This window comes from Brugia malayi (genome assembly GCF_000002995.4).
Source record: "Brugia malayi strain FR3 genome assembly, contig: Bm_v4_ChrX_scaffold_001, whole genome shotgun sequence".
Taxonomy (NCBI): Eukaryota; Metazoa; Nematoda; class Chromadorea; order Rhabditida; family Onchocercidae; genus Brugia; species Brugia malayi.
The window spans coordinates 1,299,826-1,319,560 of NW_025062479.1; the positions used below are offsets into that span (position 1 = coordinate 1,299,826).

At 28.0% G+C, this 19,735-nt stretch overlaps 1 protein-coding gene and 1 non-coding gene across 2 annotated transcripts; both read right to left on the bottom strand.

Annotated features, from left to right (window-relative positions):
• Positions 1 to 46: 46 nt before the first annotated feature.
• Bma-mir-5361 lies at positions 47 to 151 on the bottom strand. The gene has a single exon (XR_006228216.1). It is a non-coding gene; the product is annotated as a pre-microRNA Bma-mir-5361 (primary transcript).
• Positions 152 to 4,489: 4,338 nt separating this feature from the next.
• Bma-rgs-6 (Regulator of G protein signaling domain containing protein) lies at positions 4,490 to 12,266 on the bottom strand (the record flags this gene model as incomplete). The annotated part of the gene is made up of 17 exons (XM_001897254.2): positions 4,490 to 4,549; positions 4,819 to 4,923; positions 5,099 to 5,294; positions 5,609 to 5,814; positions 6,001 to 6,179; positions 6,311 to 6,504; positions 6,897 to 7,039; positions 7,364 to 7,447; positions 7,591 to 7,716; positions 8,538 to 8,903; positions 9,864 to 9,989; positions 10,305 to 10,466; positions 10,783 to 10,866; positions 10,986 to 11,143; positions 11,476 to 11,579; positions 11,877 to 11,949; positions 12,119 to 12,266. Coding segments are annotated over 17 exons (2,514 nt in total), but the record flags the coding sequence as incomplete, so codon positions are not given.
• Between the last annotated feature and the right edge of the window lie 7,469 nt (positions 12,267 to 19,735).

Here is a 19,735-nt window from a genome sequence, read left to right on the forward strand (position 1 = left end):
TGATCGTTTCATAAATACATTAAGATAAATGAAAATTTAATGATGGTAAAGAATATAGCGTGAATTAAATCGAAGATATCATGGAAGTTTTCGAGCCAAATATTTCCGAAACCTTCCGAGATATCCCAGAGCTTAATACGCTTTCGTAAGCTTTTTTTTTTTTCTCTTTTCTTTTGCTTTTTTCTAAAAAAAAAAAGGATAAATTTTCCAGAGATAACAATGAACAAACTTTATAAATTGTAGTCTATTTGACGAAATGATTCGAAATTTTACTGTTAAGTTAGCAAAAAAGATTTTAATTTTGTTAATTTTTTTCAGGTTAAAAATTATTGAACAATTTGATTGTCCTCACAATATGCAACATTCTACTATTGATATATTTTCACATACTTTGTTCATTCCTACTTAGACAATTAATGATTTGAATAATTTAATTTTAACTACTCAACATGTAATAGTTAATTTTGTCTGGCTTACTTAAAACTTTAACAAATATGTTGATTTGGATGATAAACAATAAATAAATGAAATAAGAAAAATGATTGCAAACGTAATGTTGAAAATGTAAAATTAACAATGGATAAAACATTGCATGAGTAAGCTAATCGAAATAAAAAGAAATGAAAGGAATGAAATAAAGCATTTTTGTAATTGAATCATAAATGTATGTTATGACTGTCAAAACGCAATTTGACATTAAAATCTATTTCTTTTCTTTTTCTGCTCTTTTTTTTTTGAAGGATATGTATGATATAATTGATGTATTGGTTTGGAACTTTTTAATTAAAATATTTTTAATTTTCGACTGATAGCAATATGACAAAAATTTTTACGTTAGCTTGATAATAATCAATAATTTAAACTGAGCTTCATTAATTCAAATTTTCCATCATTTTCTTTATTTTTATACATCTAACAAAAAATTAATTAAAAGAAACATTTCATATCTTTCTCGTTGATTACTGTTTGTTTATTCAAAATGATAAAATGCAAACAAATAATGCATTTGAAATTCTATGGATAATTGATTGGATATAATCGAGCAACTTTTGATGAATTAATAAATCATGCGACATTTTCAACTAAACTCTCATTGATCGGTAAATATATGGTAAAAATCACGAAGATACGAGGTGAGAAAAGTTTAAACAAACAAACATTAAAATATGAATTGAAAAAAAAAAGTGTCAAAAAAACCAGAATCAAATTTCAATGATAGTTCCATTTCTATCATTCAGGAATAAAATCATATTTATCAGCATTTTATAATAAGCAGTAAAGTATTGAAATGAATAAGGTATGCAATTTTCTTGGAATCAAAATTTATCGTAGTTAAACGAAAGAAAATATGATTGGGATGAAAATGAAATGAATTGTTCCTATCATTAATATGATAATCGTCATCCTTAACTTTTGTTTGCAAAAATTTGTGAAATGGATAAGTTAAATATGATAAATAAGACAATCAGATGACTGTCAAATTCCTTATCTTTTGGTAATGAAACTTCTTATCATTTTGTTATGCTTTAGCATTGACAACTTTTTCCTCCTCCTTCTTCTTTTTTTTTTTTTAATGATATTAAAACTGTTAGCTAAAATAATTAATCACGTAAAGCAAAAATTATTCATGCGCTATCACCAGAGTGAATATGTTGTTAGAATTACAATCAATAGGAAGAATTATCATAAAATTTGTAAATTCTTATTTAATCCAAAATTTGACTAACCTAAAAGTAATCGATCGAAATATTTGATCAAAATTTTAAAACTATAAAAAATAATATAAATTTTTTTTTTTTAATTTTCACAACACCTAATGAATATAATTTATGATGTACGAGCAAAGAAAAAAAAAATAAAACAAGATTATAGTGAAATTTTTTTTTTTCATAACAAAAAAAAAATTTTGTTTTGTTTTCAACAATTTTTTTTTAATTCTTCAAAAAAAAAAAATAAAAGAGAAAATGCATCAAAAAGGGAGCATATTATTAGCAAAAAACAATATTGTATATATCATAACGGAGAAAAAAAAAAAACGAGAAACGTAACATTTTAGCATAAACAATAAACGCTTGGTCAATTGTTGCAGAAATTTTGAAGTCAAAATAAAAAATTTCTTTTCCAGACGAATGTATTTTTGAAATGCAGGTCGTTTTCATGAATGGTTTTGTTAAGCGATGATGCTCGACAAATTTTCAACATTTTTATAATCCTCAATCCATATTTCATTCCTTTCATTTGTTCGTTTCAAGCAATTTTCAATATTTCCCTTTCTTCTTCGTTTCGTTTTTTTTTTTTTTTTTTTTTTTTTCTTTTTTTTTACGACACCCAACGGATACGTTACAACATAACAACAAAAAAATATTATCAAAAAAAAAAAAAAAAAGAAAAAACGATTTCATTTTTATTCACTCCAATTTTGCTAAACAAAGAAAAAAGCAATCTAAATTCAAAAATGTTAATACTGAATCAATCGGTAACTAACAAAGTTGTCAAGTGTTTCCTTTTTCATTTTTTGCTTGAGAATTTTCATTTCATTTTAATCAAATATTGCCTTGTTCACACTTTTCCTCTTTCTCTTCCTTTTCATTGTGTTTACTTGTAACAAATAAATTTTTAATCAACTTTCATGCACATACAGATAAAATTATCAGTTTCAATATGATAAAGAAATAAACAAACAAACAAATCTAGCGGAAATCTTCTTTTCCCTTCATTTACAAATGATATAAAAGGAAGTAAAGCGAGATTATAAGATGATAAAATCATACACCAATATTTCGGCTAATCAATCATCCACTATGGCAATTCATTTTCTATGCATGTATCAATCAATTGATATATATATATATATACGATGAATAAATATTTTTAAACAGTTGTAAAAGAAAAAAAAAGGCCAAACTGAAATGAAATGATTGAGATAAATTGGAAAGAAAATCAACATTTCGTCTAATAGATACAAACTCATATAAACAAAAAGAAATAAAAATATAGTTGTTCGTTTTCATTAACCCAATTAATTTCAACAGTAATAATTGCTATAAAACCGAAAAAAAACTCCAAAATTTAGTGTCTCCAGCAAAAGTAGAGCTCGAGAAAGAAAAAATTCAATTTGGAAAAAAATCTTATTGTTTTCCCGAGAAATTTCCTAAGAATTTGTTCCAAAATAGTGCATATCATATAAATATTGCCAATATATGAGTCAAATGCGAAGAATATAAATTTATTGGCTTTTAATTGACTAGCTTAATTAAAAAAAGAAAAAAAAAAAGGAAAAAAGGAAAAACTCCACGAGGATATGCATTTATTGATATGACATACTAAATATGTTGATACCACTTCTAATGTTGAAAACTGGCATAATGACGCATTAAATGGAATGCATCTATAATGGACTTGAGTAAATAGTGATAAAGTTTATCAGTAACGATATTAGTATCAATCCGTATTATTCGTATGGAATCGTCCTTGATGCGTAAATGCAGGTTTATGCGATTATTAACGATGCAATTTTCATTCAGCACATTTCAGTATTTCAAATTCAACAAATTTTAAGAAAACTACACTTCCATATCTATTTTATTTGCTAAAATATATCGGTAATAATCTGATATGCATACATTAATTTGGAACAGTAAACAAAAAGAAAAAAAAAAAAACATATTCATCACTACTATGAAATAATTTTGAAACGAGAGAAAATTGAAAAGAAAAAAAAAACAAAAAAAAAAAAATGAAAGTACATCTCATGAAGAATATGAAATTTCAGTAAAAGAAAAAAAAAGTAAACAAATCAAGTTTTGACAAGAGGAGGAGTAATTATAGTTCGGAATTTCAGTAAAAGAAAAAAAAAAGGTAAAACAAATCAAATTTTGACAAGAGGAGAAGTAACTTGCAGCTCGATTTTTTTTTTTTTTTTTTTTGTCGAATTGTACTACTAAAACGATGAACATGTATACCACATATGCCATAATGTCTGCGATTTTCCTATAATTTTAAAACAAGAAATCTTTAATTTTACCAGAGTTATAATTTCAAATTTAAAATAATAGTTTTTAATAATTTGTAAATAGTAATATTATTAGAGCCGATTCCTTCTCAAATAAATATATTCTCACTTTACGAAAGAAATATTACAAAACTGCATGAACAAATTAGTTAGGGAAAAAAAAGGAAGGGAATATTTGCCGAACTAGTTTAGTTAATGCCCTAAGATGAATCTTCATTTCATGTGAATCATTCAAGCCTTACATAAAAAACATTTGTTTCCTTTTCAATCTTAAATCTTACTAATGCTAAATGCTAGCACAGGTGTTAGATCATACAGATGAACTAATAATTTAAACCTAAAAAGATGACGAATGACCCAACAAAATTTACTATTACTCGTTCGTTATTCAGTAAATTCTTATTAACAATTGAATTTATAGATTTTTTAAAAAAAAAGTACCTTTGTATGAATTGAATAACCTAACAGTATATATTACTATACATAATCTGCACGCTGCCATCCCAAATTTCCCTTACAGTCACCTGGCGAAATGTCCTAAATTTTAAACAGTTTGAACGTTTTAATCAAAAATGAACAATGATAATTAGTGGTATTGATAAATAATTTGATAATTATCTTTTTGGAACTCTAGTTCCCGTCTTATCAGTGTGCATTTTGATTTTGCAGCCAGTAAAATGATTAGTTTTGACAAAAAAAGAATGAAAATATGGACAAACATATGATTAATAAATGTCAAAACACTTCATTCTGTTACATAAGAAAAAGAGAAGTCTTGATTAGAAGGATTTCAAAAAATGTCGTACTTTATCACTGGAAACTGTTGACGTATATAGTGTAGGAATTTTGGGCGCATTCGAATCGATCAGCGTCAATTTTTTGTCTGTATCACGCATTTCCGGAGTAGTTTCCTAAAACCATCAATGATAATAATCAATAGAGTTTTTTTCTTGACTGCTCCTTTATTATCTAGATCAAATAACTCAAAATTTTTACAGAACACCTGCAGCTCGATAAGTTTGAAACTGTATAGATTTAAAAATTCAAATTAGCATTAATAAAATATAATATGCCTTATAAGCCTACCTTCCTCAAAAATTCCGGAATTTCAAACATCTTCTCTCTACCATCAATATGTTCTCGTTTATTTTGTTTTCTCGAACCAGTACTTCTCATAGTTTCAGGTAACCTAAGATTCTCAACGGCAGTATCTTCACCACAATATGGAATATCAGCCATAGCTGTACTGGGCGTTCGTTGAAATGTTCCTAACGATTTCCGCCTACAATATATATATATATATATATAACAAATATGGATCATAGCATTTCGATTCTTGTTTAAAAGAATTAAAAGTAAAATCGTAAATTCTTACACATCAAAGTTACCTTACTTTCTTGATCTCATTTTCGTATATATACGATGAGATCAAGCTAAAGCGCTAATGACAGAAAAGGAAATACAAAAATTAAAATAGATATTTTGTTATATTGATTTCAATCGTCAGTAAGTTATGATCATTTCATGTAATTCTTACTAAAGTATATACATGAAATAGTCTGAATGATTAAAAAGAACAAACAATATTTTGCAAACCTTATTTCATCAGTATAACTGGAAGGTGCTAATTGAGAATTATTTTGACTTCCAGAATGGTGTCCACGTTGTTGCTGCAGTGATGCTGCATGATGCTGATGCGATGATGATGAGGATCCAGTATTATCGGATGACGATGGCTCACGATTTGTTACTGCATGACTCGCTTTTCGAACAAATTTCAACAAGCCAGACGTGTGATCGGTCTGAAATAGAGTACGTTTCTCCTTACATCACGCATTGTTTCTTCAATTTATCTGCATTTATATTATTATTATGCTTTTCAAGAGCGACTGTGATTAGTTTGCTTCACTGAAATTACTAAAATACTATGTAAAGCTATTAAAACTCTCTTCATCTATTTTATGCAATTTTAAATTTAAAAAAGTAACCTTAGCATTAGAATAAGAACGTGCTGCATTTGTCTTGCCCGTACGTAAATCGAAATCAGCTGGTAGTTCAACAAACGCAACATCACCATGCTGATAGAATGGTAAATTCATTGCTGGCGTTGAAAACTGTGTTGAATGAAATTCTTTTGCAATTTCACGTTTCGGTGAATGCCTTCTTTCTAAAAAAAGAAAACCAGAGTTATACAGAATTATTATATAAATTTTCATGCAAGTAAACGAGCTTGAATTTTATCTTACCAAAATATGTTTTCAAAAAAAAAAAAAAAAAAACTAAATCGCAGAAAGTAACCTTGATATTTTTGCTGAGTCATCACTAAAACAAATCGTTGTCGTATTGTACCAACAGTTGTCTGCCAGCTAACAGCATCGAAGGAGCTTGGAAGAACAACAACACATGAATCATAATCAATTAAATACTTGGCCAAAACTGGCCTTAACACAGCATTCAATGAAAGGCCATGTCGGGCTCGCAATAGTACGATTCTGAAGAATCAAAGATTCAGAAATAATGTGAAATTAAGCTTGATCAAGCTATCAAGTAATAATCTCGTAATATTCGGGACTTGAACACGATATTTTATAAAACTTCAAGTAAAGTCCAGTTTAAACATCACCTTGGTTGGATAATGTCATGATTTCATTATGACTCAGAAATTTTGAATTAGGCTAGAAAAAAATATTGTTTCGTACTAATCGAATAAAATACGACAATTTGAAGCAGTAATAATAATCTAATCAGTAATCACAGATGGTACATTTATCAATAATTAATTCAAAGAAATATTTAGTCACACGATTATGAGCACAAATCATGATTGCATTATTGAATAATCTAATCATTACGATTGACAACTTTTAGAGGTAAAAATATTAACCTTGAATTTGTGGATGTACCCGTTTTATTTGAAGCATTCGGAATCATTATTTCAGCGGCAAAAAGTAGCACAGGTAACAAACGTACACATCGATTATTTAATGCATCGATAGCTTGTCGAGCTGGGTCAATCGTTGCACCCGACTAAAAAAAAAAATTCCATGATTTTTACATGTTCCATAAATTTCCAAACAAATTTGAATATTTTAAAGGAACCATATTCTATTACTTAAAAGAAAAAGAATGACTGAGTCCGGTATAACATTGAAAATTTTCAAGAAATTTCATGCCCAATAGTTAATATTACAGAAGAAAACTTTCATAAAAATGTTTAATGTTTAAAATGTTCAAAGTCAAAAGAACAAACGACTCTAAAGTCATATTTTCGTGTTCTATTGCTAAAAAAATATGTGAACAAATTAACGTGTCAAAATTCTATCCCAAAAGCAAATTCACTGATAAATTAACCTGTGCATCAACAACTTCGGTAGCACGTGGATCCATACCACGTTGAACAGCAACTGTTGCTGTCCATTTGCCCACTGACTCCGTCTGAAATATTACTCAACAAATAAATAAACATCAACTATATAAGATCTCCTTTTTGTACTATTTTTTGGTCAATTTTATTGAAAAGAACCAAATTTTCATAATTTAATTCAAAAAATTGAAAAATAAGTAAAAAAAATGCTAACTGGATCATGAAGAGCGATTTGTTCCACACATGGTGCATCGTTAAGCATTAATGTGCAAAACTTTGTACATACTTCAGTAACTCTTGAGCTAGAAGTACTTGGTGGTGGAGCACCAGAATGGGCCGTCTAAAGATTGAATTTATTAGTATCAAAATTGTTTCATAAAATGTTGTTTGTAACGTTCAAAAGAAATTATTAAAACGATTAGTTTCATAAATTGCTTTATTTTTAATTAGTTCATGATTTATATTTTTTTTGTTAAAAGACAAATTTATATAGGTACAATTTTCCTTTTTTTTTTTTTTTTTAAAAAAAAAGTGAAGGTAATTAGATTTAGAGGAATGGAAGAAGTCAATGGAAATAAACAAATTATGTTAATCAGAAGAAATATATAAAATAGGGATTTAAAAATAAAATGATTAGTCCGATCAAATACTGAAATCTTTATAGGAATTCAATAGATGCAAATTCATTCAAGCAAATGTTTCAAATGAACGATTGATATTCAGGTTAGCATGACACCTACTAGTAAACTTGCTATGATCAGAACTAACCAATCGTCCTGGTAATAATTCGAATCAGAAATAACTACAGTTTAACTATCGAACAAACATGTAAATAGACAATCCACACACAACGTAAATTATAGGAAGAAATGCACAGTACTATTACACTTCACAAACAATCACAGTGACAATCCAAAAAATTTCAAAAACTACCGAAATATTCCGAAAATTTTCGCAATTTTTAGTTTGAAAAAAAAAAAAAAAAAACGAATAGCTGGATCAGAAAACTATTCTGAATGTAAAGCATTTCTATAAAAGCCACTGAAAGCGTTCAACAAAATTCAGCATTTGCAAGAAATGTCTGAAAAATGTTGAAAGAATAAAATATAAAACAAAACAAAAAACAAAAAAACAAAAAAAAAAAAAGGCGGAAAAAGAGACCTCTGTGAGCAATAAACGTTGCTTCCCGGTAACAGTGAAGCCACGATGTCGCAGCGAATCGTGTTTACTTAGTGTTCCAATTCTTAGTTCAGTGTCAGACCTAGCAAACAATGGATCTCGCATACTTCCCGCATAACCTGATGAACCCAACTGTTCCTGTGTTAAAGATCGTCGTGAACTGGGATGAGATCTGGAAAATCGAGGTGACATGTATTGCTCAGTTGTCTCGTGCACCAGTGAGCTACCATGATCGTAGTTTTGTTCCAATGAATCACTGCCATCTGACCAAGCTTTTTTCCATCGTGAAAATCTGGGCTTGAGACCATGCCAGATTAACGACTTACGCTTCTTATCTCCGCGACGCTTCTAGAAACGAAAAACAAACAAACTGAACAAACAAACCAAACTAAATCATTCATTGCATATAGTTAGTTGCTGCATACTCAACAAATTTAATTTTACATATGGAAATCAAAATTTTCATTTTGTTTTTTTTCATTACGATTATCCGGATAATCAATGCAATACGTCTTCGTATGCTGACGCGACTGCACGCTGCATATTAGCTTTCGAAAGCGCTCATGATACCAACCATTAAACTTCCCCATTTTATTTTCGCCGCTGGCTGATCATCAATGATGGATTATTTGACTTTCAGCGGCAAACATTTGACAATGTATTGTTTAAGGTCATGCTTCGACATAGCCGAATATTGTCCCATTTTTCGTAATGAGATGAGATGCCTTCGTTGAATTTTGTGAAAGTTATTTTATAAAACTGAAGTAAAATGAAAAATCCAACATCTGCATTCCTTGCTAATTGTAACTATCAATTACTTTCTTTTCTTTTTAAATTTTATTTTCATAATTTATTTAAGAAGATACTAAACAATTTTTATCACGACATGCAAGAAGGATCAGAACGATTAGTTTCAAAAGTATACCATATTTCCTGTTTTTCAAAAAACATGCCAACTTTTGTTAAGAAAAAAAAAGTGAAATTTAAACAAAGAGAAGCAGAAAGAAAGAGTGAAGAAGGAGGAGAGAGAGAAAGAGAGCGCAAAAAACTAATTCATGCGTTCAAACAATTATAATAAGATTACTACCTAAAAAGCAAGTTTACTGTTTCGTTTATCAGATATTTGTTATTGCACTTTGATCCAAAGCTTTTTTCCAGCACCTTCTATTTGAATGAACAATAGCAGTTAGATTTGTAGAAAAAGAAATGCAAAGAGACAGAACATAAGCAATTAATTACAGTCTTTTTTTTTCTTTTTTATTTATTTACTTATTTTTGAGATTAATTTAAATAAAAAGACAAACTTACCCGAGAAGTTAATTCACTTGTCGTTGGAGTTCCGGATATTTCATCGGCGCCATCATCGAATGTTGGTGCTATGCCACCAGCACGCAGATAACGTGGCCAACAATCATATTTTAACAAATGAAAAATCTGAAATATTTAAGTATATCGAATCAAATGAAAACAGTATGGAAAATATTAAATAATTTTCATTGAAACTGGCATGTTCATTATTGCCTTTAACAAAATGATTGCATGTTGAATAGGTAAATATAAGAATTTCTCAAAGAAGATTATGTGTGTCGGCTGCTAACATTTAATTCATTTTACTCAGTAAGTCAATCAGGATTTGAAATATTTCTTAATTTCACAAATCTATTAAAGTTTACTTTTTTTGAAATGTGATACAACTCCATAATGCGAAATAACCCATCTCTTCAATAAAGAAACATCATGTAAGCTAACCTGATATTGTGCGACATCATAAAGTTGAGGTGTAAAGTCTCCTGACATAACTGCATCTCTGATGCTTTTGCTTGTACTATTATCAATATTCACCGGTTCTATACTATTTGGTGCAAAATATCGCTCAAAAATCTCACGGCCAACTTCTACTCTTTTTTCCAACTAAAAAAAAGATAAGTGAATGCAAAATTCATGCATGTTATAATGTTCTTATTTTTAAAATTTATTGGTATCAAAAATAAAAAAAGATCACTTCTTGATTTTTAAAATATTCTATTTATTGTTACGATTATCAAAAATGAAAAAAGAACTTTATCATCCGTTTTTTACAATAAACAAATTTAGCATTGAAAACTTGCCAAAAATAAGAAACAATAAAAATTATCAACAAAGTGGAAAAAATCAAAGAAAATACGAAGAATTTCAGAAAAAAAAAATTCGTTTTCAAATAAGTTAAAAATAAATGATACAAACATACATCTGAATCAGGAATAGAACGATAATCCTCCACAGCCATATAAAAATTAATATTTTCAGCACAAAATTGCTGCTCAAGAAATTGCTGTAAAAATATGGTAAAAATTTAATTAGGAAATTATTTTATGTTAAATTAATTTAGAATTAATAATTGAAGTATGGCTATTTTATTAGAGAATATTGAGATTTATGATAATATTTAACCTGAAATGGTTTTCTGTATGATTCGTTGTGCAATATCCTTTCAACATCAGTGCAAGTTCTATCACTTGTTTGATTGCTATTGCTACGCGTTTCACTATCACCATTCGCCATTACCATTGATTCAACTACCTTGTTAACTTGGCCTTCCGCCTTTATCGCTTTAAATTTTATTATGATCAAAAAAAAAAAAAAAAAAAAAAAAAAAACAAATAAATAAAATCCTTTTCGCAAGATTAGTTTTTTTCTTTTTTTTTTCAATTAAAGATATCATTAAAGTTCATTAGTCTTATCATTCCAAATATTTCATTTCCTTTCTGGGAAATTAAAAGACAAATTCATTTGATGATATTTCTTCTATGGCTAATCTTTTCTTGGATGCTAATTAATAAGTAAGAGTCCGGAAAGGAAAATAATTTGAATGTTATTATATGTCAAATATAAACTCAGCATATTTTTAACTATAAAAAAAAATTTTTTTTTCAAGTCGTACTGGAAATAACTGCGTGCTGTTCTGTTTTTGGTGGAGACGATTGAATTACTTTGCAACATTCAGGGCAAGAAGAGTATTTTGTATCTGATGAACGGAAAACATTTCTGAAATACCATTCCTATTTGCAACATTTTCATTTATAATGAATGAATGACAGATAACATGATTATTTGATCAGGGAGTGTAATATGTTTGAAAAAAAAATAACCAATTACCTGGTCAGCTGGTATGTTACAATCGAATGACTCAATTATTGAAATAATAAGATTGTATTGAAAAATTAATCAATAACTCGATAATTATCAGATGAACAGAAAACATACTATGTATCATTGGATAATTTCTTATTATTATAATTTAAAATTGTTTGATATGGAAGTGAGAAACTTGAGCAATCTTACTTGAATGATTCATTATGACATTCGTCTTTTAGTACACCACTGAAGACGGCATCGGTCGTTTTGTCACAGAAACCTTCAAAGAGATTTAGCAATAACATGAGGAAAGTTTTTTTTTCAATTAATTTTAGCTTAAGCAAACAATGTTAATTTGGAAGAAAACTACACACACACACACACACACACAATTATGACACTTTAAACAAAAAAAAAAAAAAATGAAGAAAAGCAAAATTTGAACTGACCTTCTGCTGAACAGTAATTGCCGGAATTGGTGAATAACGCATTGCATCCATGCCCGGTAGTACGGAATTGTTCAAATTTTGTCGAACCAATACACTTCACTGCTTTTTTCTTTCCTTCAACTTTAGCTGGCGTAAAAATACTATCACCCTATAAATATCCATAAAAATTCTATTAAATTGAAAAAGAAAGCTAATATGCACACAAATCGTATTATATCCAGAAAAGAAAAATGAACTGCGTAAATTATTCTATTTTTTTTTTTTTGCATATCATTCCTACTATCCAATTTTCTTCCATCATCTATCTTATCTTTATAAAATTTTCCATCTATTTCTTTCCCTGTTTCCTAACTCCTATAAGTTTGACCTTTCTGTAACCTTCACTGTCTCTTAAATGTTCGATTAGAAGTAATATTAATCATTGAATCATCTCCTAGAAACGATCTCATTAATTCTCGAAGAAATGATTCCACAACAGCTTTGTGTAGAAAAGAAAGGTGGGGGAGGAGGGGGAAGGGAGAAGAGAAATTCACTTAGTAGTGCAAAAATCCATTAAACTAGCCGCCTAAATATCGATAAAATAGCTTTGCCATGGATAGGCTATCGTTTATAAATGAAGCATAACAGATGCTTTGCTTGGAGTACGGGGGAGAATAGTGGAAGTAAATGAGGAGAAAACTTTGTTCTCTAAAATATTTCCCAGTAAAGGTATTTTCTTTTTTCCTCGCTATTAACCCTTAGTTATAGTTGAAAAATTGAATCTTTCATTTATGCATTAATAGCTACAGCCAATAATCAACACTTCAAACGATCATTCTATTGTATCATGATGGATCAAATGAATGAACCATCATTAGCACTTCAATCGATTTAAACGGCGACATTGACATATTAAATTAAGTATGGAATGTTGCGCACCTGAATGTAATACTAAAATTAATATTATGTCCTCTCTACACCAGTCCTGTCTTTTTCTTTTTTTTTTTTTTGATGATATAAAGGAAATGATTGAAATTTGAAAGAGAAGAATTTCTTTTCGAATAAAAATAGCTACTTTAAATGAATGCGTCCGTGATTAATTTACAGAATAATTAAACTAATATACCAAACAAAGATAATAAAAAGGAACTTTTCTTCATGGCCAAGCTATTTGGCATTAGTATGGTAATACCCTCCAGGATTAATGAATGGATCAAACGAAACGGTAAAAGGGGAAAGGAGAGGAGGAGGAGGGGGTGGTGATGAGTGGGTGGCAGGGGACGGTGAGACTGAGACATGAACAGCAAAACTAAGGGAAATTTTGTTTGAGCGGCCATCATAAGAGCTTTTAAGCTTAAAAAGATTAGAAAAATCAATTAAGCCTTTTTGGCCATTATGTGTGTCGTTTTTCTCATATCGCTTGTCCATCCTGTTGCCCATTCTTCGGGTCGATCCTCTCCCTTTACCCTTCCTTTTTGCAATGTCTTTTTTTCATCACTCATCCTCTCTCTTCTTCCCTTTCCTTTTTCTTCTCACCTGACACACAAACACACACATATATATATATATGCTCACACACACACACATACACAATTACTACAACAACAACAATTCCTACTACTGCTACAATAACAACAACGACTACTATAACTCATCATTTATTGTTTATGGTCTAGTTCCTGATTGAACATGAAATGTCACTATCAGTAATATATGCACTTACTTTACCCATCATCCTGTCCCGGATGATTCAGCCAGCTTAACATACTTCATTTAGCTGATATATGTCCAAAACGCTTCCTCCATTCATTTTTATCTTTCCTTTAAAGTACTTCTATCTCTTTCTCCTTTACTTTTCCATTCCGTAGTTCTTGACAATAAAATTAATTGTACATACTACCAACAATTCCTTTTGCATATAAACTTCTATCTTATCTATTACTACTCACAATTCCCGCTTTCTTCTTTCTCTGGCTTCTTTCAAAACAAAAAAAGGAAAAAAAAAAAAACCCTCAAAAGAGTAAGTTAGTTGTTCTCTTTTCTTCTATCCCTTTTTCCTCTCCTCTTTCAATTTGAAAGTTAGCCAGTTTTCAAGGTTTCCCTGATTTAGCAGAGTTTTTTTCTCTCCCTCTATCTCCCTCCCTCTTCCCTTTTCCCTTTTCTTCTCCAAAACTTCACTTTGTTAACTTGGACAAGTCAATATGAACACATCAGTCTTGCTGTTCAATGATGTCAACTCGACAAAATAGTTGATTGAAGATTAAGATAACTTATGAGTGATATTCATTCTTCTTGGTTTTATTTATTTACTTCATTAATTTCAATATCCCTAAGCTAATACTACTCATTTTGTTGCACGATAAGAAAATGAGGGAAATATTCTAGTATGAATGGCTGAGATAAAACGATAAAAAAAAAAAAAAGGAAAAAAAAAGAATTGTAAAATTAAGAAATTTCAAGAAAGTTTCAGATTATAGATGTGTTTGTAATTGATTAAATGTCACTAAAATGAATATCTGTAATTATTAATTCAGATAATGAATTTCAGCTTTTTTTCCTCCTAATCCTTCATTTCGCCAGTAAAGCATTTAAATAATTAATATATGCGGGATATATTATTACCAACTTTTCTTTTTTTTTCCCAATTTTAATCTAATACAAATTATGCGATACAGACTTATTCCTTAATCTGTTTATTAGATCATTAAGTTTTTTTGAAGTGATCATAAGTAATAATTTCAACTTATTCAAAATTTATCGAATTTAACGAAAAATTACAAGACCACCTTGTAATTACGCAAATTAGTTTAATTGTTGAGTGCAAAACGATGCACAGCCAATTTTTGCATATGAGAGGCAGGTTTATTAATAGTATCCAACTAAGTATTATATAACAATGGAACAACACTTCTAGAAATCCTATCATTGATATGCATCTAATTTCAAGGAAATTATCATGTTCTACACTTCTTTCATTAATTATTTAAAGGAAAAAAAAAAACAGAAAGCTTATCTTTTCGTAAAACAAAATCTAATTAATGACAAAAAAAAAAAAGAAAAAAAGATAGCCCTGCAAATTAAGCACAAAATATACCAGCGCTAATCTCAAACTTCTTTTTAATTCCCTCAAATATTGCAATTCAAAGATAGTGTTTAAAACGAAAAGAGAGAGAAAAACAAAGATTGAATCAGACAAAGTAGAAAAATAATAAAGCATTATACATAATGGAGCATACCTAAACAAAAGATACTAGTGACGTTAGAATTTACAGAAAAATTTCATTACAAAAAAAAAAAAGTGAAGTGAGCAAGCACCAATAATCAATGATTTAAAATCATTGAATAGAGAGAAGTTAGAAATACTTGCTGATATGAAATTTCATTAAAAAAAGAAAGGTAAAAATTTGTTGTATTATTTGTTCTACATTTATTTTGTAACGATAGAAATTTTTAAAAGATAAAATGAACATTGTGATATTCATATATAATGAATATCATATTTATGGTAGAATTATTATACAAAAATTTATGGTGGAATTATTACATTTGATTAAGGTTAAAGTTAACGAATAAAAATTAAAATACTTTTTTTAACACTATTAATACACATAAGTATATGTTATTAAGCAATAACGGTTACAAGTAATTAGTGCAGTTATAGTTTATTTTCCAACTGATTAAAATAAATTTGGTAAAAAAAAAAAAATTCATTAGTTATGCGACAGAAGTACAATAGAAGTGACAAATAAAAATGACGTATGGTCACCAATTTTTTTTTTCTTGTTCATAAAAAAAAAAAAAGAAAAAAGAAGCTGCAACACTACTCGTACTAATAATACAAATAAGCTCGTATTATGTTAAATTATAACTGTTATAAGTGATAAATGTAATTAAAAGTTAATAAAAATAAATTTGATACGAAATTTATTAGCTATGACTGAAATACTAATGGATTGACGTTATATGTCACTTTTTTTCTTTCTTTTTAACATGCAAGAGAAAAAAGAAACTCCATTATTTGTGCTATTAATACAAATAAGCCTACGTCATCATTGTATCGAATTAGCTTACAATTTCAATCTTACCTTATAAGGTATACATGATTGGAAGAAAAAGTGAATGCATTAAGTGAAACAGAAATAATTTGGAAATACGAATCAGAAAAAAAAGAAATACCTGGTATTTTTTGATTGCTAAATATAAATCGTCAGTTAAAACTATCTAAATAATCATTTAACTTAACATATCATAACTTTATAGGTCATGCACTGTTATTTTTCGTCATCAGCATGGATTACGAGTGATAACAAAATTGTTCTTTTTTTATTGATTTGATTATAGTTAAACTAATCGATGTTATCAACACATGAATTATTATTTTTACTACCCATCATGTGTCACTGTTATTTGTTGACATAAAATTTTATAAAAAGTTAAAAGGAAGGAAAATAGTGAAATATTTTTTTGTCCTTTATAGAGAAAAAAAAAAGAAAGATCACTAAATACTTATTGTACTACTCAATCAATGTACTTTTTAAAGTTGCGTAAATATCATTCAGCAATTGTAACACTTGCAAATTAATTCAAACTTTATGACGTAACGGCAAAAACGATAATTTAAAACAATCATTCAAAAGTTATTTGAAAAGTTGGATAAATTCGTCACACTTTGAAACATTGATAATGTGTAATTTTTCACTGAAAAAAAATATTGTTCCTAAGGAATTATTCCGCACAAATGCTCTTTCTTTCTCTTTTTTTTTTTTTTTTTTTTTGAAATTCCTAAATTAAAATTTTACAGACACTAAAATGAGCAACAACATATTTTGAATTGGTGCAATGAACTGGGAAATCATCCAACACATCAATCATAGTTCTCGTAACGAATACCGTTTTGTCAAATGTGATATTTTGAAATGATTTTAGAAGAGAAAAAAACAAAAATTAACAGAGAGACAGGAATGGAGGAACAATAAAGAGAAATGAAAAAAAAAAAAAAAAATGTAAAATAAACAAAATAATGTTTCAAAGCTGCAATAAATATCTACTACTCTTTAGATAAGTATATTGCGAAATGAATAAAATTCATGACATTGTTAGTAGAACATACATACATACATAACTCTCAGACAAACATACGTTAATTAATTAGTTGATCAATTTAAAAATTTTTACGAAACAGTTGTTATCCGATGAAATCGACGAAAATTATTATAATTTATCTTGAATTGCTTCATTGTTAAATAAGTGGATAACTAAGCTAATGACAACAAGCAATAAACTTTGTTGTCGTCATTAAGTTAAATCTTAAAAAAAAAAAGAACGAGTTGTGCAAAGAAATTTAAAAATGAAATAATGAGAAAGAGAAAGGGAAAATAGGAGGAAGAAGAAGCGAAAGCATTTTGTTTAAGCAATTTGAAGGAATGCTACGATGATTGCTTGAGAATACATTTCACATCAGTCCTGATTTTAGTTAGCTACAAAGTCCATTGGAGCAGTGGCGCAAGCACAGAAACATGTAAACAGAATCAAAGTAACAAACAAGCGTTATTTATTTTAAGTGCATTCACTTAGTTTCATTATTCGATTTTATCTATAGCTTTCAATACATATATATGTTAAATAAATCCGATTCAAATACGATCATTATAAGGTTGAGATGACAGGAAGAAAATGATGAATGAATAGGCAAAGGATAAAAAAAAGTAAAAAGAAAAAAAGAATGGTTAAGATTTATTTCCGGAAGCAACAAGCAATGATAAATTGGATAAAAATTATACGGTTTATTTAGATAATGGATAAATTCAATGCAGTACAATTTGTAAATGTTTTGAAAAATTCAAATATGATCTATCTGTCATAAAATAAGCATTAACATTAGAGATAATAAAAATATGATATGACATATACAACATATTATTTTCGGTTGAAATATAATCAGTATATCTAAAGTATTTACTGCTTATATTAAAAATGTTGTAACAAAGTAAGAAAGGTAAAAAAAAAAAAAAAAAAGGAAAAAAAAAGAAAGAAAAATGATGAATTCAAATGAGGACAACATTTGAAAATAGAATGGATTGAAAAGTTGTCGTGATGTTGGTTGGTTAATAGGTATGAATATTTGATTAACGAAACACTTAATTTGGTGGAACGAGTGATGATGAGATGACGAAGCAGAACAGGTAAATCATGGATGATTCATTCAACCAAGAAAAGAAAGGTAAAGCGCAGAGAATGGACAAGAAGTGATAAGTTAAATTTGATTTATTGTTAGTTTTTTCTCAATTCATAAAGAAAAAAAAAAAAAAAAAAAAACGAAGTTTTGAAGGATATTTGTTTGTTTGCCCTTTTTGTGTTTCGCTTTTTTCTTTCTCTTTTTCAGCATAAAAATTAAATTTAAATCACATCAAAAACAAAAAAAAAAAAAAAAAATCACTAATACTGATTGAAATAAGTTTGATGATATAGCAGCCATCTTATGGAATGTTTTATAAATGATGAACTGAGATTAATACTGTTGCCTATATATCTAAAACAAAAAATTTCGTTTTTTTTCTGGATTACAAATCGTAAAAAATAAAGACAAGTATCAGAACGAACAAATAAGTGAGCCACTAAGTGACTTCGTTGATGCATAAATCCATGGAAGAAATCAACAAATTTTAAGATTGAGGAAGTGAAAAAAAAAAAATCATAGTTAGACGAAAATTTGAATAGAAGAAATTTAAATAGTAATGGGAATGTTATGTTAATTTCTCATCATACAAAATATTGGAAATATATTGTGGATAAATAGTAAAAAAAAAAAAAGAAGAATGTAAATGGAATAAATTATATCACTTATTATAATTCAAATGTTTCTTCCATCATTCATTTTCTTATCTGTTTTAAAATATTAAATTAAATAGAATACATTTACTTGTTAATTGTTTACACTAATCAATTTTTCTTTATCTGAATACGATATATATTTGGTAATGATCGGTTAGAAAATGTGAAATTGCTTGCATCCATTATATTTCCAGCATATAGTAGCATCGATTTCATGAGGAGGTGGTATATATCATACCATCGAACCTGAGCTCAAAAGCTTGCTTATATCCTTCGTTTGCTCACTATCTGATATTTCACACTCCTGTTTGCTTCCTTCCTTCTCTCCATCCTTACTCTTTCATAAAAAGGCCTTTTCCTTTCATTTTACCATATAGATATTTTAAATAAATAAATAAATAAATAAATGAATAAATAAATAAACTAACTAAATAAATAAATACATGAGGAAGAAAAAAAAAAAATAAGATAACAAATATACGATGCATATTTTAATAAGACAAAAAAATATATAAATTTCATTCTTCTTCTTTAGAAAGCATAAATATTTTTTTAAATAAATAAACAAACAAATAAAGCCATTTATAGAAATTATATAATTTATATCTAATTTATTTCGTTTTTTTTATTCTTATATATCGAAGCATATAAGACATTTGTAAATACAAATATAAATAAATATATGAATAAAAATAAAAACATAAATGCATATATGTACGTAAAAAATAGCAATAATGATAGTAATGATGATTTATTTACTTCATTTATTTGTCTATTTAGTTAACTAATATATTTATTTACTAAAAA